Source organism: Wyeomyia smithii, chromosome 3, assembly GCF_029784165.1.
Source record: "Wyeomyia smithii strain HCP4-BCI-WySm-NY-G18 chromosome 3, ASM2978416v1, whole genome shotgun sequence".
Classification (NCBI taxonomy): domain Eukaryota; kingdom Metazoa; phylum Arthropoda; class Insecta; order Diptera; family Culicidae; genus Wyeomyia; species Wyeomyia smithii.
In genome coordinates, this window is record NC_073696.1 from 173,546,000 (window position 1) to 173,566,797 (window position 20,798).

At 38.4% G+C, this 20,798-nt stretch overlaps 1 protein-coding gene across 10 annotated transcripts in view; it reads right to left on the reverse strand.

Annotated features, from left to right (window-relative positions):
• Positions 1-2,683: 2,683 nt before the first annotated feature.
• Positions 2,684-20,798, reverse strand: part of LOC129727213 (uncharacterized) — a 37,089-nt gene continuing 18,974 nt past the window's right edge. For 6 of the 10 annotated variants that reach the window (XM_055684790.1, XM_055684797.1, XM_055684789.1 and 3 more), the window contains 5 exons: positions 19,611-19,951; positions 13,547-13,957; positions 12,099-12,999; positions 11,868-11,909; positions 2,684-8,636 (listed from right to left, as the gene is read on the reverse strand). In XM_055684790.1, coding sequence (XP_055540765.1) covers positions 6,595-8,636; positions 11,868-11,909; positions 12,099-12,999; positions 13,547-13,957; positions 19,611-19,951 — 3,737 coding nt within the window. In that variant the 3' untranslated portion in view covers positions 2,684-6,594. The remainder of the gene's footprint in view (positions 8,637-11,867; positions 11,910-12,098; positions 13,000-13,546; positions 13,958-19,610; positions 19,952-20,798) is intronic. The other 4 variants (XM_055684794.1, XM_055684795.1, XM_055684796.1 and 1 more) reach the window with 4 other exon arrangements.

A 20,798-nucleotide genomic window follows, 5' to 3' on the forward strand; every position in this document is an offset into this window, starting at 1 on the left:
TGTTGGGTGGTATTTGGTCATTTGCCGCTATTTTTCAGAAACGGAAAGTCGCCATCTTGGATTTCGAAATGGTATTTGGAGACATGCCAGGAGAAGGAAGGGTGTCGAAACATTATGGACATGTTTGTTACACCTAAAAACATTCACCTGCTAAATTTGGTTCTACTCGCTTGATTGGTTCTCGAGGTTTGCGTAATTTGAGTTTCATTTGTATGGGACCCCTCTCTTATAGAAGAGAGAGGGGTGTCAAACCATTATATTTGTTACCCCTAAAAACAGTCACCGGCCAAATTTGGTTCCATTTAGTTGGTTAGTTCTCGAGATAAGCAGAAATTTGTGTTTCATTTGTTATGAACCCCTCCCTCACAGAAGAGGGAGGGGAGTCGAACCACTATGGACATACTTGTTACCTCTAAAAACATTCACATACCAAATTTGGTTGTATTTGGTTGATTGGTTCTCGAGCTGTGCGAAATTCGTATTTCATTTGTATGGGACCCCTCCCTTGTAGAAGAGGGAGGGGTGTCAAACCATCGTGGATATATATGTTACCCCTAAAAACATCTACTCACCAAATTTGGTTTTATTTACTTGGTTAGTTCTCGAGATGTGCAGAAATTTGTGTTTTATTTGTATGGGACCCCTCCCTTTCAGAAGAGGGAAGGGTGTCAAATTAACATGGACATATTTGCTTCTCTCCTCAAAACATCCACATGCCAAATTTGGTTCCATTTACTTGGTTAGTTCTCGAGATGTGAAGAAATTTGTGCTTCATTTGTATGGGACCCCTCCCTTCCAGAAGAGGAAAGGGTGTCAAATCAACATGGACATATTTGCTTCTCCTCAAAACATCAACATGCCAAATTTGGTTCCATTTGCTTGGTTAGTTTTCGAGATGTGCAGGAATTTGTGTTTCATTTGTATGGGACCCCTCCCTTGCAGAAGTTGAGGGGTCTCGAACTATCTTAGTCACCTTTCCCGGCCCCCAAAACCCCTATATACAAAATTTCACGCCGATCGGTTCGGTAGTTTCCAAGCCTATATGAATCAGACAGACAGACAGACAGATAGACAGACAGACAGACAGACAGAGCTGCATTTTTATATGTTTAGATAGATTTTATTGCGTGTATGGATGTTATCATGATAGTTATTTTTCGAATAAGTCCACGGTCAAGTAAAATGCAATCATCCTTCCACAGTGATGACGTTGCCGGTGCAACTACAAAATAGTCGCTAGTCGCTACATAAAACAGAAGATGGTTAAGCAATTCCTCAAATTCCAAAAAAAAAGCCGGCTTGCACCGTAAATCCAGAAAGCGCAAGTTTAATAATCGAAATACGCTGGCAGGATTATTACTGAAAGTTTAAGAAATTTGTTATTTTACTTAAAAATAAACCAAAATATTTTGGGTAACCACACTGAATACAAAAAAAAATCTTGCGTTGAATATTTTATCAAGTAAGGCGATACCTACAAGTTATTACAATACCTGCTACTAAAAGATGCTTTTTCTCCTGGTTCAAATTGACAACTCATTCTGATTCATTTGACTTTCCCACAGCTTCGTATCCGTTTCTCCCTCCCAAACCAAGACTATGCTAAATCACCTAGGCTTGAAAGGTTAATAATTAAATTCCCATAATGCACGAAAATCGAATTACCCGTACCCGACCCGAACCCGACCAGTTGAGAATTTTTCAAACCCGTACCCGACCCGAACCCGAAGCCTTGGTTTTTAAATTACCCGTACCCGACCCGAACCCGAAAAATATTTTTTGGCGTTACCCGAAACTCGACCCGAACCCGTCGGGTACGGGTATCGGGTAAAAATACCCGTACCCGACCATCTCTACTGTACTGCTCAACAAACTAGCAGAGAATGAATTATGAGCGGCTTCGGCTGAAACAGGCTCTTATATAGGCCAAATAGCATGTTTTAAATTGCAAGGTATATGATTCTGTCGACCGTGCTTGGTAAGCATTTATATAACGACCAATCAGGAGTCGAACTTTTCGTTTTGACAAGGCTTGACTATTTTCAATAGTACAATAGTGTGAATAATAAAATTACAATTATCTTCTTTTGGGAAATACCAACCGATTTATTAGCATTTGAAATTGGACATATTTTTCACTTCTTTTGGTTTTAGATTTTCATTTCACATCCCTATGTAGCCGAAATTCCTGAGAGAAGTATTCTACTTCAAAAAACAGTTTACTAAATTAGTTTTGTAATATGAAAACAAGTGCTCACAGAGGAAAAGATAGTGAACAAGTTGATGTACTTTTGTTTAAATTTCACTTTACACTTTTCGAGTGTTTCGTCCCAATACACAGGCAGGAGGCTGCATAAATGCTTGAAATAGGTTCTTTACCCTAGATGGAAGTTTTCTGATGAAAAACAATAGACATGAGGTGACGAGAGATATCACAACATACAGAAGTGTTGTTGCAGTATTGATGTATGTTAATGTATGCATTCATCCTGATATTACTACAAGTATACCAATTTACAACTTCATTTACAGGAGCTGCTCGATCAACTTGAAATTTCTCTCACAACTGCACGGGTACAAACGGAAGTCCAACATTTTCTGAAAGCCTGGGCATGTGAAAAACCTAAATAAAAAAAATATGCAGGATGTTAAAGTTGTCATTCAAAAGGATAATTTCGAAAAGTTTTTGAAATGTTTGATTTTATTAACATTGTATTTTTCTGTTTTTGTGTTCGAGAATAGGCATGACTGCCATTTCCTTCGCGTTACACATTGTTCTATTTCTATCTGATGTTGCAGTGAAAGAAATATAAATACTGTCTTCATCTATTAGGTATATTTTGCATGCAAGTGGTTTAATCGCCTTGAATTTTCGTTTAATACTTGTCAATTTTTAAACACTGTTTTACTTGTCTTTGAAGTTTTTAATTCATACATTTGATTTTATTTCGCTTTATCTATATGATTTGTTATTGTATTTTGTACATAGCGCTGATGGGTTGAAACTTATTGAATTAGTTCGTTAAAGCCTTACAAAAAAATTACGCACAAAACTTGTGTTTGTTGGCGGTAAGTTGCAAACAAACACGCAAGGGAATACTGTTGGTTATTTGCTGCGCTGGTTGACATGTATAATTGTGTACTGTTACGTATCCGTATTATGTGTATGTGTGTATGTATGTATGTATGTCCTTGTGCTTTTAGGTGTATATCTGTTGGTGTATATGTGGCTGTATACGCATTTGTGGGCGTGTGTACGTGTTTTCGTTTATGCTCGTGAATTTGTAGAGATGACTCCAGTTCACTGTTTATTTTTACTTATTTGGTTACCGAGAGGAATAACCAAAATGGGGCGCTTGTTGAATTTCACTTTTTAAAGGGAAGTATAACAGAAGTGAAACTGTTTTTTTCTTTAAGTATGTTACAGAAAAAAAGATAGTTTATTCAGTTCTTGCACAACAGGGATGCAGTGCCGCGACTAGTGTCTATCTCTGTCATGAAGAAGTTCGGGTTTCATAAAATGCACATTGAAACAGCTCGACACCTCGTAAACCTTTTTGAATCACATGCAATACGAGATAGTGTTAAACCTATCTGTTAGGTATAACTAATTCGATTATTTTCTGATATGAGTTTAGTTTTGTTTGTTATATAATTGTGTATTTTTTGCTATATTGTTTGATGCTGTCATGTTTGACTATATTTTTAGTAGTACTTATCTGTGTGCATCTGTTACAATTGATTTGTTTCTGTTTCTTGCCTTTTTGTATATTGTTTTGAATAGTCAAATTAGCAGAGTTTCGATATATGCTAGTAATTTATGTCGAAATCATGTCTGGAGTGGTGCTACATAGTATCTTCAGCTGAAAAATAAATATTTTTATAGATCATTGCACACGAAAAATAACCTCACTTTTCTGACACTCCCCACGGGTTTGTTTACAAGGTGTTCCATTCACTTTTTATGTGATAGGAGTGAAAATGAATGATTCGAGTACGAAAACGATGGGAAAACTCTCCTCCTATGCGAAGTCGTTACTATGATCTTTTGGTTTATACTTGGGAACGTAATTTTTAACAATACACTTCCGCATTTTTATTCGAGCCGAAAATTTTACTATGTAAGCAAACCCGCAACAACTGTCAAATCCCTTTCTTCTTCTTGTTTTGTGACGTCATTGTGCAATGATCTATTGTAGTTGCAATATTGTGTGTAGCTTTTATTTGTTTATGACATTTGACAGGTTTGTTTTGGTTGTTGTTGTTTTCAAACTACACTTTGTTTCAGTCGCGTGCCATCAAGTGTTGCAAAAAAGAGTACTTCTGGTGTAGCTCGAAAATAAAAACCGAAGAATTTAAGGGCAAAAGTGCTACACCAGTGTAGCATCGCCGCAAAAACGAGTTTGATATAAGCTTGAAAAGAAAACCTGATCGTTTAACTGAACAAGTTAATGAACACAAATAAAACGAATTTTCTTTCATTACTTGTAAAATGCGCTACAAAAACGTTTGTGTTATTTGATTTTATAAATAACTAGAGGACATATTTACAACCTATTCACCTTTTTTTAGTTATAGAAAGATGACGCTATTTGCATTGTACTTATATCATACGCAGATGATACAACTGCTCCAGGAACCGTTTCGGGAGTCCTAGAAATGTCGTGAAAGAAAAAAAACAATGTCGACGAACTGAATAAAGCGTTCAGCGTAAGGAAATATGTATGGCATAAAATTCATTTTTTCAACCTTTGTATTTTATGTTTATAAGATTTTGAGTTGAAAAGGGTCCCACCAGAAATATCGGCAATAGTGTCTTACGATTCGAATCGTTTTACGGTATGCTCTTAGGAATAGTTTTGAATCAAACGCTGCATATTCTTAAGCAAAAGTAAACTATTGAAAAAGTTTTCGATTCAATCCTTATATCGAATAACTATGTTTTCAATTCACGTTCGTACTATACTGAGGAAAAAACAATAATGTACAATATTATTTTGGAATGATGCAAGTTTTGTCACCATTATTTCTCGATTCTTCTTTTTTCTTACGTATCTACTTTCTATTGTAGTATATGAATCACAGAGACATAAATAATACATTTTTAGAGCCTTTTTCTCGCTTAGTTGTAGTTTTTCTTGCTATAGGTATGAACTTACTAAATCAATTCAATAAGTTCAAAATGATGTTCTACAAATTGAGTGGGTTTCACATATGAGACGTCGTATAGAAATAAAAAAAACGTTAAAATTACAATCGGTCGTCGTGGTGTTACATGTGGTAGAGCTCGATTATAGCTTGTATTGAACCCAGTAGATCAAATATAGCTGGTAATATTATCCACAGTTCTTGAGTTCGGAATTCAAATTGCTGTGGTTAATAAGTTAGCACTTGGTAAAAATACAAAATAATTTTTGCAATGTGAATAGCGCCACGTTTGTCGATTGTTTCGGCAATTCTAAAAACTATCGATTTGCAAAATTCAGGTACTAGAAAAATCAAACAAGTTGGCAATTTTGAGCAAGGTGCATTCCAAAAATATTTACAGATTTATCACAGAACCAAATAAGCTTCCTATTATCAATAATTCCAATAAAAGAGATTGTTTGTGATGAAAGCTACTAACAACGAGCCTTCAAAGTGATTAAAGATCGAGCTAAACGAAAATCACAAGTACAACACTTAACATTGGCAGACTGGCCTGGGATAGACTTGGATACATAATTATTCCACTGCGCGTTGTAAGTATAAGAGTGGTCCCATGAATGTATTAGAACTATCTCCGACAATCATAATTATTTCACTGGTATTTTGCGGTCGACTCGGAATCATTTTAAATTTTGATATCTTCGCAATTTGCTATTAGCGTTAGTGCATATGGAAGATCCAGTATAAAACCGTTTTCTGTGGCCAAGTGCTGTTACTTTGCAATCTTACTAACCCCAGCTTTACCTCCTTCTTGCAATTATGACATAACTAACTTGTTATTCCAGCGTTATTTTCTGGAACAATACTGGAGACATAATAGAGATAAGTGACTTTTCACCTACGCACACTAGGAAACGTGTAAACCCGTGTAAAGTTACTTTTGTTTCCTCCAAACTGTAAATCATCTCATCTCGCTGCTTCGACTTTAATCACTTTTTAACAATTTTGATCGATTATGTTCAGCAGCATCTTCCGATTTCTGATCACGAATGAAAAAATTATTTCAGGAACAAGTTTAAAACATGTAATGAGTGTTCAACTGAATATTTGTCCAGCTGTTAAAGACATAGCATTGCCAACAAAACAACTATTTGTAAATACTTTCCTCAACTAGTGGCACTAACACATTCGTACGTAAACAGGTCTATACTGTACTATTATTTTGAATAAAAACAAGTAAAGCGTGTTTACTCACATTGATTATAAAATCCCCGAAAGAAAAGGATCTCGTTCACACTTTTTGGATGTATGAAGCGCTTAGTTTTTTTTTTTGATCTGATGTGTACAAATTGAATGTGTTAACAAATACCTACTAGGAACAAATTAATCCGTCGTAGAATGCATATCTAGTCAACTGTTGCATATTTTTGTCTGCTTTCTGTATATTTATATAGTCCAAACTTGAACTTTTTCGGCTACTACACACCACGACGCCCGTTCATAGTAAGATGAAACAATATGTAAACTAGCCACGTGGTGGTTGATGAGCGCATCTAACTCACCCTCCCGAAATACGTGATAGTAGCGATGATGTGTGGCCGAGCCCCCCACTGAGGGGCTATCCAACGAGGCCGAACTATTTGAATGAGCCCAAGAGTCAACACTAGTGTGAGATTCAATTGATGATTCATTGGTACTAGGCATTTTTTTGCTATTGCTAGTTTCATTGGCTCCTCCTCCCATACACGTAGCGTCTTGTTGGGAAGTGGATTGTTGGCTGCTCGAACAGTATCCACCGCTATAGCTGGCTTCCGATTTGTTGTGTTGTTGAGAGTTTACAATGTTAACACTCAACTGAGTGGAGCTCAAATTGATAGTTTTCAGAGGTAAAATATGTCTACTGCTAGTTAAATGACTATCATTCGTACTATTATTGTTACTGTTACTTTCGTCTAGAAATTCTATATCAATGTTTTGAGGAAGCTCCTCCGAGCTTTCCTCTTCCTGTATCAGTAAAGCTGTATCGTTTGTTGTTATGTCAGCATCGTCTTCGTCCAACTCTGGAATAATCACAAATACATCGTTTTTTGTTGAATTCAACTTGGCACCCCGCACTCCATTGCTGTTTTCGAAATCATCCTGCTCGAAATCACAAGAATCGATAAGCTCCTCTTCGTCGTCTGATTCCTCTTGAATGATTGGTGTCATTGATGATCCGTAGCTGGGTCCTAGCGAATCGTTGCTTCCACCTAAACCGCTCGTCCCCACATGACTCAAGTTCGCAAGCATGAGTCTTCTTTCTCGAAGCTCTGCTCGTAGTTGGTTTAAATCTCTCATGTCTCCATTCAGTTTTTTCAAATATGGCTGTGCGTCCGCTAGTGTAAGTGTTTTAGTTCGAAACTTGCTATCACTGTACTCCTTATTGTTTTCATCGAAAGATTCTTCTCGCTGTTCTTTTTCACTCTCAAGTTCCTTCAATAGTTGAGCACTTAGTTTTTCTGCAAAATCCACCAGGTGCTGCCTGCAGGAAGTATAATCGGAATCCTGATCATCCGTATTGCTGTGTGATTCAGATGTCCCGTTTGATAGTTTAGGTTTGCATTCGCTCTCTTTAATTACCAATTCAACAGCATCTTCTAACTTGTGAGCAACGACAGCGGCTGCTTCAACTAGCGGAGGAATAGTTGTTGCTATTGGATGAGTAGACTGTTGTTGACTAGCGGGAACCGATTGAGGGGCTCCTGACGGTCGTAAGGCGCTTATAACACTATCAATTGAATCCGGCGATGATGGCTCGCTATAATCGCTGTCCAAGTCATCAGTTTCTGGGTTGAATAATTCTAGTGATAATAATTTTGGCACTACAGGCACCGCTGTGCTAGTGGAGGACTGCCGACGCAGTATCGGATAGTTGCCACTTTTCCGAAATTTAGGAATCGGCGGCAAATCTTTGATTTGCTGTCGAGTAATTTTCTGTACTGGAGGTTTATCAGCCGTTGTTAATATTTTACCATCGGTTTGGCAAGTATTACTATTGTTGGACGTGGTCTTGTTGTTGCTAGAAGCAGTTGAAGTCGTTGAATTCGTGCAAGCCAAAGCATTTGAAGGCGGGGATTTAAGTAATTTAATTTTAGAGCTATACGTGCTTTGTACAAATGTTGTTGATGATGATAATGGTGGCGAAATTTCGTCTAATCTATGCAAAAGTGTAGCATCTTCGAAACTGAATTTGCTGCATTCTGCGCTTTCGTTGACCGAATTAACATGTAGCGGGGCGGGGGAATGGGCTGGTGTTGGACAGGGCATTACAAGCGGAGATGCAGGTCCCGAAGGCAATCGTGTTGTACCGGGACAAAACCCATCAGCTGCTGAGCTAAACGACTGTTGTTGATGTTGCTGGTCTGGTTTCGGAATGTAGATCACAGAGGCAAAACTGTCTTCAGATTCGATACTTGTATCACTTTGTAGGCTGCTGTCTTTTGAAGAATCTGTTTTAGAGTGAAACAGTAAGCGAAATAGTTAAGGAGAAAGACTAAATTAGTGGTAGGCTTCAGAGTCACGAATATGTTCAGAGGTTCTCAAAAAAGCTATGCTACTTAACATCCATTTATAATTGAGTTTACAGATACATTAGATCGTCCACGCAAAAGTTGGATGGTGTCATGATAATATATCAATAAGTAAATATATTGGTACAAAATCAGTACGATGTATGATTTATTCAAAATCTAGACAATGATTATACCCTGACTATAATGAATCTTTTGTCAATTGTTTTTTTCCTCATAGAATCAAAAAACTACTACACTGACGAGTTATTTGCCGGTAATTCTCGTTGTCTCGAATGTTTGTACTAGTATTGGTGAATGTTTCCGAAGAATTGTTTATGTTCCGAACTGTGTTTATGTTAGTTTAAACTTTTACAAGTTCAAAGAACACAACAATTGATTATAGCTCAAACTTGTGCGTGTACGGTACGCCAATCGCTATTGAAGCTGAACGAAAATTTTCCATTTTGATGAGTGATTATTATAGATCATAATTGGGTTTTAACGCTACTAATAAAATTGTGCATCACGGATTCTTAAAAAATGTGTGTATCGGGAATATCTAACGAAGGCTCTACAAATAGCAACAAGCAATAGGAAAGGTCGTACACTTAATTTCGTCCGTATCTACAATTATTTTCAATGGATACATGAAATGGTGAATATGGAATTAAAAATTGAAACTAGAAAATTCTTGACTAATATAAAATCTTTTATTATGTACATCGTTCGAAGTATAAAGCTATTTGAAACTACAAAAAAGTGCATTTATTTGGAATGTAAACATAGAAAATGATTTTTTCAGGTAACAGATTTTTCGCTACACTTCATGTAATATCTACATAAAGACAAAAAGCTCAAAAACAATACTTTGTGTTTTTTGCAGAAGCAAACAAAAATTGTAAAAGATAAGACTGACTTTCAATCATTTTTTTCCTTGTGGGAAGGTAAAGCGCAATTGACAATTTCTGGTTCTGGATCTCTCGACCAAATCGTACTCATACTCATTTGCGCTGTTTGGGTTGAGACTTAATAGACGTCGAGAAACACCTAGATGTCAAATGTGTACACGGTTGATAGTGGGAACATATCAATGAATATAATATCTATCATACGTTGCACTAGAGACAAAATTTGGTATTTCATTCTTTTCAAACAGGAGGACATTTCAGTTAAACGCACGTATTTGGTAACAAGAAATTTGGCCAAAACAAGGGACTAACTTGCGAAACGCAGGACGTTTGTTTACTTTTGTTTTATGTGTATGAGTTAAAAACATAAAACATATACATTATTTGCCACAACAGGACAATATAAAGTAGTAAGGGAAAAGTTCGCAGTGGACAAAATTTCGCATCACAAATACTTTCATTAAAATGGTGCGAAGTTATGACGTGAGTTGTAATTCAGGCTTTCCGATCTATTTTTTGTAGTTTTATGAACTTCAATTAGCCTGTTTAAAAATTACAAAAACTTGGAAATAATAGAACCTTAACATACCCATGTATTATGGTGTTTTGCAGGGAAAATTCGTCTGACTAAAATTGTTTAGCGGTTATCATAGAAATCAGAACTAATTCATCGGCGGTCAAAAGTTCGCAGCAACTGCGAAGCAGCCCAAAGATCTTTTGTTAAAACTTTTTGGAATACGATATATTCGTATAGTAATTACCAGTAAAAACCTATCGGCATTCCAGGTTTTTTTTTCTTTTCCAATTAAAAGTAATAATTTGATATCAGAAGTAAAGATATTTCTTGAGGTAATCACAGTCCACAGTTAGGGATCATTAAACTTCACGAATCGTACTTGTCTCCTACAAGTTCATAGGTTACCAACCAACTTTCGATAAATAAAGTAACAAATGTTGAATTTAAATGAAATCTGCATCTTAGGTTCAAAATAGTTGTGACTCCTTCTAGAATCGTCAGTGCGAACTTTTCATTGCGCAAAGCGAACTGGTGATACGTTTTAATGACAAAAGGATCAGGTACCACTTGGAAGCAACAGAAATGTGCAATATGAAATCAATAATTAAAATTTGAGTTTTCTATGGCGAATAAGGTGCCGCGAGATTGAATATATTGATCAGGTGACTGAGTATTTTTCAAAGGTGAAGGATTTTTTCAGCCTCAACAGCAATTCTTCACAAGGGTTTATGCATTTCGCATCGGCTTTCTTCAGAACGTTGTAGCTCCGAAAACTTTGGTTGTACATAAAAGCTGTCCCAAAATAAATTGTAGAGAACTGATAATACCTTGCAAAAAATACACCTTGCAATTTATGTTAAAAAAGTTAGTCTTTAAGAACTTTATGATTTGAAGTTACTATTACAATTTCATTACGTAATTGAAATATGATTATTTTTAAGAATGGTGGACAAGAAAATATGCTTCAAAACTAAATTTTCAGGGAAAAATCTGTTCTCGGACTGTTTTTCTGCCCAACTGAAGGTCAATTCTTTGAACAAAGCCTAAAAAATGCAAATAGTAATGCAAAAATACATGCGCTCTTCTAGAAAACTACTCTTGGCTTTAACAAATTTTTCCACCCTCGTAAAACACTCAGTTTGATAAGTAAAACGCATGTTTAGTTCAAACCAAGAACGGCTGATCTTGGACGATAGGTCATTTGGCACGGATTTGTTCACAACCCTTTACGTTGAAACTGTGGGATTCTCCGTATGGTTTTAGTTTTATTTATAGCAGCTGTGAACAAAACTAGATGTATTGCTATGTAACATCAAAGCAATTTAATGTTTAAGCTACTCTTCATATAGGCATGTTAACGTTTTTATATGTTGTTGTGTTTCTCCCAGCTTTTTTTTTTTAAATTATCATTCATGCATTTATACCTATATTTAGAGCGAATTCGTTTATTCCGAATTGTTGAGTGTTGCGCCAGCTGAGTTGATTCGATTTTATATGACAGTTATTTGTAAAACACGTGCGAATATCAACAGAAACAAACTCGCTATTAATTGAGCAGATAACAAAGCAATGTGTTTCTTTTCATAAGCGAATGCTTTCGTACAACATATCATAGATAATGTTCAACAGTTATCGAACCAATTTTGATTCCAAATAAAAAAGTTATGATAAAACATAATTTTTTTTGAGAACCAAGCGTTCAACCATCTATTATAATTTATTAAATAATATACGAATAAGTACCCGCAAAACGTTGACGTTTAATGAAAGTGGAACGAAAACTTTCTGTCGAAACGAAACAGATGAACATTACCAATAGCAGAAGGATGGATGGTGTTGCAGTGGAAAATATGCGTAAAGAGAAGAAAGTAGATTTTGTTTCGGTTTTTGAAATACGGAGAAAAAATACAAGAAACCCTGTTCAAAAATAGTAAACAAAAATAAGAGTTTAGAAAACCGATCGAACCAACTTACCGGAGCCGCTTTCTCTGGAATGGCGTCGTGGTTTTGTGTCATCCTGGCTGGTACCCATACCTCCGAGCTTCTCAGTGCCGTTACAGCCATTACCACCACCATTGTTGTTCATAGAATTGTTTCTAGAAAGATGGTGACTTACAGGACGGTTATCGTGACTGTATGGCGAATATCCGGGCACGTACGAGTCGTAAGATCGGCTATGTGGATGTGTATTGCCATGGTGAGCTTGAGCGGTAGCTTTTATGTTTTGCATTATCTTAACAAATCCATTCTTCGTCACTCGCTCTAGGCTACCAGTTGATGTTTTTATTTTTGTAGTAAACTCTTCCTTGATCACTTGGAGTCGTTTCGTGAACAGTGAACGACAAAGGAAAGATTCGTTCAAGGACATTTGTTTTTGTATCCGTTTCCGAATTCGCTCCTTCTCGCGTAGTCGGCTTTCAGCCATGAGCTCCTCATTCAGAGAGCTTTGTTTTCTTAACAGTTGAATTCTAGACTCGTTACGTAATATAATGTCCCGGTATGCCTGTGCTGATTCGCACAGTTTGTAATCTACGTCATCGCATAGAGATGGTTTCTGTTTAACAAGCTTTGGTCTTCGGGATGCTGATGGCTCACTAGGTGTTGTTTTGGATTCAGGTATTTGAGCACCTAAACTTGGTACACTTGAACGTGATCTAACTATGGTTTTTGGTGGTGTATTTAATATACTACCTAAGCTCCGGCTTTTCAGGCCAGCAGATAATGGTGGCTCCGGAACGTCATCGAAATCCTCTAGACGTCTCAGTTCAATTGGTAGATCCTTGGCATCCTCGTATTCCAAACTGCTGTCGTGTTTTGTTTCACGCGAGCTCCACGATTCCAAAAACCATGGGCTTTTCTTACTTCCAGCTAGTTTCTGAAGTGATCAAGAACAACCGTTTTCATTCTGTTATTTCAAATTTACGGCCCCACGGTGCTGCCACGGACCATTATTATAGAAAAATGAACAACAGAAAACGTTAAATACAAGGCCTTGTTCTATGAAACAAACTTGTTGAAGACGCTGAGTGCATAGAATTAATTTTTCACAGTCAAATCTAAAACGATCATGATTTTTCAGATTTTGACCATTGTGCACTGTGAGATTTTCAAATAAATGTTTCCACTAATTGTTAATATCATGGAATATAATACTTGGGATGTGAAAAATATTTTGGAAGTTGTTTCATGAAATGGTGGTTGAAAAACGTGCTTTACAATGTGTATCTCGCGATTTTTATATAACTTTTTATATTTTACGACCTTCAAAGGAACTAACTAAAAAATATACCGTACGATGATTTCGAAGTTTTGACCAGAGATACAGGACGTTATGACGAACCGAATGGTGTATTAAGATCTCTTGGTGCTTTTTTATAATAATGGTCTGTGGGAGCATCGTGCGCCAATTATATGAACTGTACCTGTATAGCTCTTCTAACGAAGCTGTAGCACGTCTCTCCCGGCGACGAGGATGATAAACTGGAACTGTCACCATCACCAGCGGAGCGGCTTGAGTTCGTCGAATCCTCCGTATACGCGTGGTATGGCGGAAGGAAGTCTTCGTCTTCTTCTTCGTCAGACACAGTGGAATTTTTAGAACGGGGTGGTTGCCAAGGAACTAGCACATCCTGAGACTCGAAACGTCTGTGTCGTTGTTCTAAGGCCCAAACAGTTATGATAACGCGACCGCCTATGCGCAGGATTCGTGCCAGTTCCCGTATTGCCCCGACTCGGCGCTCTGTGGTGGCAAAATGATGTACAACAGCCAGTGAAAGAACAGCATCAAACGATTCATCTCTAAATGGCAGTTCCAGATTATCACATATTGCTACCTGTAGACGAAAAAATTAAAAGTTAAATGTTGTTTAATTTTTATTTTTGCATAATAAAATGGATTAATCCTGAGCATTTAGCGTGATTCTTCTCTGCGAGACATTTCATACATTTTTCCAACATTCGGTATTAAAAAAATCATTTGAATGAAACTTTGCACATGTATTTAACTTAGCAAACTGAGTGTTTCCTGCGAGTGGATAGAATTTTTCAGTCTCAAGTGTAATTTTCTGAAACGGCGTAAACATTTTAGCATAAGTTTTATTTGAAACATTATAGCTTAGAAACCTTTTTTGTACCGGAAAACTGCCTAAGAATGAACTGCAGGGTGGACACTAAATTATTGCAACACAGGAAACATGGTGTCAAACATCGCATAGAATTCAAATTCATAGAGTAGTTTTATACATTAATAAACCTTAATTTGCTTGTATTTGATCAATTTTGGAGGTTCTTTGATAAAACGCACGAAACTTTCGCTTCACGCCATCCATAAGAGTCTGTATAGTTGTATCCGGTTCCTTTTATTATTTTTCTTCAATTTCTTGAGCATGTTATATGTATTTTTCACATTCTCCTTAGTCTAGAGTCCCTGTTTCATCATAGCCCAATAGGTTTCGCCAGGCCAAAGCTTTTTGAGGCATTCAGTCTTGTAAATTTCGCTGTTGACAATTTCTTAAGTGACGAAAACTTGACTTCGCTTGCCACAGGTGCAAATATCCTTCCAAATCAAATACTTGGCAGAGAATTTGTTCACTTTTTCCTTCTCGAAACCATCATCCACTTCAAGTTTAAGGCACAGAGAACAGACGTTCATCTTATTTTCAAAAGATGTGTAAAAACTTACAACCGTCATTTACCAGTAAGTGCTTATGCTCCCGCTATGTGGCGCTCTTGTCACTTACGAACTAAGCCCTGATATCGATAAAATGTCGATACGGCAATATTTATGCAGTGCAGCAGGGGCAATGAGCATAAAAGAAAGATGAAGAGAAAACTTACTTACACTTGCACGCACCCCTCTGCTCGCCCCCTCTGTCCAGAGTTGATGCCAAATATTGACGTAGCTATTTGGGTTCAGCATTGATTTCGTCTGGTTGTTTACTTTTAAAGCATTCACTAATACTAGGAAAATGCACTCTCCTCCTCACCTCTCTTTTATACTCATTGCAACTGGGGCATCAAAATACAGATGTCGTTAGTGTATTAACGTATTTTGATTCAAATTTTTACACACGATTTTCAAACTTCTCTATATGAACATAAATGTCTGTTCTCTGTGGTGAAAGTATGTTGAAGCCACAAATGGCTGATTTCGAGCCACCACGTGGTCGACTTCGAATTTTCAACGGCATACCACTCGGTAATGATCCGTTCCGTATTTATAATTTCGTTGTTCGTGGTTAAAAGAAAGGTTTCGGTATCTTTACCAGGGTCGCAACACCTACATCCTGCGGGATACAGCATTCCATAATTCAGCCGCCCGCTCCGGGTCAGACGCTGTTGTACGCCGCCCCTAATATGGGGGCATAGCCGCGCACGACCCCCTTTCCAGTCAGCATACGACCATAGTTTCCACCGGGAATTGGTTACCCGATCTCCGTTACGGTTACTCGTATCCCGGTCGGCACCTCGAGGAGATTAAGATAGGAGTTGCTGGAGAGAGGTGAATTACCACATTAGGGACTCAAGTTACACATGTCCAGCTATTTGCAGACCAATTGACGATCGGCACATTGCGGAAGTTACTGATGTTAGGTTTTTTCGGGGACCAAATATTGACTCTGACCATTACCTCGTCGTTTGTAAGATCCGCTCACCGTTGTCGAACGTGCTGAAATTACAGAGAGGACGACGCGTTTCAACATTCAGCGGTTGAAAGCTGATGGCGTGGCAGCAGGATACGCCAGAGAGCTGGTTCAACGGATCGCAGAGCAGCAGGAGGAAGGAGTGGAAGACATAAATGGGCTGTGGAACAGTATCCACGGCGCCATCGAAACGACTGCAAGAGAGGTGGTAGGTACGGCGCGTGGAAGACAGGGCAACGGCTGGTTTGATGCCGAGTGCCAGAGAGCGACAGATGGGAAGAACCATACAAGGAGCCGCATGCTTACTGTGGCTACGCGTCAGAGCAGAGAGAGATACAGGGAGGCAAGAGCTGCCGAAAATAGAGTCCACCGTCGCAAGAAGCGCGAGAACAAGAAGCAGGTGCTCGCCAGCGCAGAGGACAGCTATGCTAAAAATGACGTGCGGAGCTTTTATATAACAGTCAACAGTGTAAAAAGCAGGAATTTCCCTGTGCCGGTCATGTGTAATGACAAGGACGACAACCTGGTTACTGATAAACTGACGGTTGCAGCCAGGTGGTAGGAGAATTTTCAGGCGCTATTGAACGGCACAGAACAGGAACAGGATGACGGTTATGAGTGACGAACAAGCTGTGGAGCCACCGGCCAGAAGGAGGTGAAAAAGGCGATTAGTGAGCTGAAAAACGGCAAGGCCACTAGGAAGGACGGTATCCCGGCTGAACTTCTAAAAGCGCTAAGCGAGCGGCTATACTATGCGATCCATCAGATAATACTAAGGATCTGGGCGGATAAACGAATGCCGATCGACTGGTTGGAAGGCTTCATATGCACTATTTATAAGAATAGTCATCGATTGGATTGTTGCAACTATCAAGACATTACGTTGCTCAACTCCGCATATAAAGTGCTCTCCCGTGTTCTGTTCTCTACATTGAGATCGTTAACGGAATCCTTTGACGGCGAATACCAGGCTGGTTTCCGACAGGGGCGTTCCACAACGGATAAAATTTTCACCCTGCGACAAGGGGCTTATCAAGGATAAGTTCCGGGAGTATAACCTACAGACCCGGCATACGATTTAGTGAAAAGAAACGAGCTGTGGCAAATAATGTGGAACACGGTTGCCCGATGAAACTAATTAGGCTGAATCGTATGACGCTGGAGGGATCGAAGTCATGCGTGCGTATAGCTGGCGAGACATCAGCCGCGTTCGTAGCGTTAGATGGACTAAAGCAGGGGGATGCGCTCTCTAACTTACTGTTCAACATCGCCTTTGAAGGTGCAGTACGAAGAGCAAACGTGCAAAGAAACGGTACGATCATCACGAAATCTCACATGCTCCTTGGTTTTACGGACGACATTGATATCATCGGTATCGACCGTAGGGCTGTTGAGGAGGCCTTCGTGCCGTTCAAGCGGGAAGCTGCGAGATTGGGACTCGTCATAAACTCTGGCAAAACAAAGTACATGGTAGCTGGTAGTTCCCGTGGTGTTGACGCTAAGGAGGAGATAGGTGGGGAACGATTTGAAGTGGTTGATGAGTTCGTTTATCTTGGCACGCTTGTGACATGTGACAACGATATGAACCGTGCAGCTGCAAACAGGGCCTTCTTCGGACTACGTAACCAGCTAAGGTCCCGTAGTTTGCAAACTCGCACAAAAATAGCCTTTACGGATATGAAACATGGACGCTGATCAACGAGTGCACGGAGTGTTTGAGCGTAAAGCTCCGCAGTCGATACTTGGCGGTAAATAGGAAGATGGAGTGTGGCAAAGATGCATGGATCACGAATTGTACCAGGTATTTAAACATGCTGATATAGTAAAGGTGATACAGCGGGGTAGGATTCAGTGGGAAAAACATGTGCCTGACGAGAGAGCCGCCAAAACTATCTCCAGTAGAGAACCAGGAAGAGGCCGTCGACTTCGTGGTAGGCTTCACACGCGCTGGATGTGCGCGGTGGAAGGAGATGCACGATCTGCTGGTGTACGAGGAGACTGGAGAACGGCTGCCCACGACAGAAGATGCTGGATGACAGTTAAACATTTTCATAACCTTTTCTCCCATTTTTCTGCCTGCTAATCCCGGTTTCTTCTAGCTCCACTTTTGTGATCCGACGTCAACTTGTCCTTAAACCTTTTAAGAATGTCTCAAACGTTCGAGCTACGAGTGCGAAGCATTTTTCCAACGCATGATGGGGAAGCTCCGGATTTCTCATGTGTGCTTAATTTTTTTTCTCGCCCTTCAACTTGAATAGCTTATATATTGGCGGCAACAAAACACACAACTGTCAAATTCACAGCATGTAAAAATACATTCTGATGATCAAGATTTGGGTAATGTCCTTCGTATAGGAAAAAAGTTACAGCCAATTGAAGGTGTTGCAATTATTTCGTGTCCACCCTTTCATGCTTTACGGTTTTTCAAAAAAAAAACAGTTTTAGGTTTTTATAAAAATAAATTACAAAAACAAAACAACAAGAGTTGAAAGATTAAATGAATAATTCAGAAGTTACGTTTATGCTCACGTTTACTGAGATTTATTTCCACGGTTTGAATAACTCAAAGGACAGAGATAGCTTTTGTATTATTCAACTAATCTGTTTGCTTCCAAAGAATGAATTGTGTTATAATGATCATACACTTCAAGGAATCAATGTTCGCTGCTGGAGAACCTCGAATAACCTACAAAAAAGGTGCATTTTCATAAAAGCTCAAATTTTTCAAACTGAATTCTGAAATGTTACAAAACCGGATGTATTCAGTAAGAATTCATGATTTTAAATTGCTATTAAAACCATTTTGCATCATTGGAATTGTATTATTATTTTGAAAGTTATTATTGGAAAAAAATCTTTACAGTTTAACTTTAATGTGAAAATTTATCTCACATTTCTCCACACTAAACATTCAACCAAAAGTTTTAGAATGAAGTCAAGCTCCTGCCAAAAATAAAATTCCAGGGGAACTCAACTATTTTTTGTTTCAATGTAGAATTCAGTGTAAATGTTGTAACTTTCTTACCTTAAATTCGGAAAACGGATGCATTTAGGTCATAAACTCAAGAAGTGTTAAAAGCAAACTAGAAACTTTCAGTTTTTTAGTGAAATAAAAGCAGAAGAACGAATGACGGAACTTGACGGCTGCCGTTCTGTTAGAAGATTCCCCAATCCTTAAACATTCCTACCCAGTCGAATGTATATAGATTTATTTGAAACCACAGCTTGTTTCGCTATAACAAATTCTTTTAATGGAAACTGTGCAAATACGTCGTGAGTTTACGAATATTATTTGGATAAATTGATTTTTTTTTTTCGAGACTGGAGATAGTGTTATAGAGGCTTCCCACCAATACTTTGATTCGTCTTTGACTCAGAATAGTACCATCATAGGGAGATACTCTTTAAGATTCTACTCTAAATACATTAAAAATTCTAAAATAAATATTTTACTCCAGCACACCCCTAGCAAATTTGAGCACTTTCTGCTACTTTTCTTCACTTCGACGCTTTAGTCGCTGAGAGATTACCAGTTCACATAAGCACTGAGGATGACTGTATGTCACAGTCGAAATATATATTTGCGCGGACTGAATTTCAATATTTATTTCCTAAATTTCTAGTAGGATCTAACGGAAGCTGATGATTATGTCTTCTGATTTCTTAAATCTCATTTCTTAAGACGCTCGGTATAGATTTTCCAAATTCGAAAAAAATAATTTCCTTGACATTGGTCTACTTAAAAAGCGGCCTTTTATAGTAAAAAATAATAATTGATATAAATTCTTTTATTTATTAGCAGGATGTCTGTACTGTATGTTTTCAATTTTCCAGTTACACATACCTCCGATCCTTTACTGCGTCCGACCTTCGCTAGTCGGTAGCATCGGTCAACACCAATGGTACAGATAGTAGGGTTGAAACCGGTGAGATAGCGACCATTTCCACATCCGACGTCGCACACTACTGAGCCGGGTTCAAGTCCTGCTAGGAATTGTGCCACTTTCGGTCGTATTTGGCCAACCGGTTCTTCGCAGTGCTCGTACACATCGTGCACATAGGCTCTTTCAAGTGCTGCTGATCGGCCACTGGCGTCAGTTCGACTGTTTCGGTCCATGGTGGATATCGCTGCCACCGCCACCACCGCTGCCGTGGCCGTTGCCTGACGGGCTTCAGTCGTTTCCTCTGGTGAAATAAAAAGACAGACAGTCATGAAAATGGTTATAAACATTTTTGATACACGAAATAGTACAACGGCTCGGCACATATTTAATTGGTGAAAGCTTTCGATGCAGCAAGTCTTTGAAATAGTATACTACTTAACTGATAGCAAAAATTGGTTTGATTATGACGAAAGATGAGAGTGGTCTGTCGGGAGCTCGGGAAGAATGTTACTACTGAATTAATCGTATTTATGGTCGCTCTTATTTTTTTGCAACCAATCTCTCGTTATTATTTGAGTATATATATCGGTTTAGAATGGAATTTTCAGACCTTTTCAAATGTTAGTCCGACAAAAGTAAACAAAACGTATGGAAAGGTGCTTTTGATAGTAAGGTTCACATACCCACAAAGTTTCATTGAATTCTGAGAGGGCGCTACCAGCCCCTCGGTTGAGTTGGCGCGAAATACGTCACTCCTAACAATTACCAAATAAAATAATCACCAATAACATACTAATAACTTTTAAAAATATTTATTTCTAAACTCAAATTCCTCGATTTTCTGATTTTGTTCGAACTGCTATATCTAACCATTACATGCGACCCTGCCAAAGGTATTCGTTAGTCATGAAAAGTGGCATAAATGGTGCATAATGCACCAAAACAACAGCACGTCAATGAATATGATTAAGGACTCTGTGTTCTTGAACCTGTTTCCAGGTCATGGTGCAAACAAACAGGCTGTGTTATGCGGTACCGATTGCTAAAAAGAAATAAGCACTGAAATATCCAATGAGAAAAGGAAATCTTAGACGAATACCACCAACAGGAAGTGTTAGCACAAGGAACACAAAGTTAATAGCTCTATT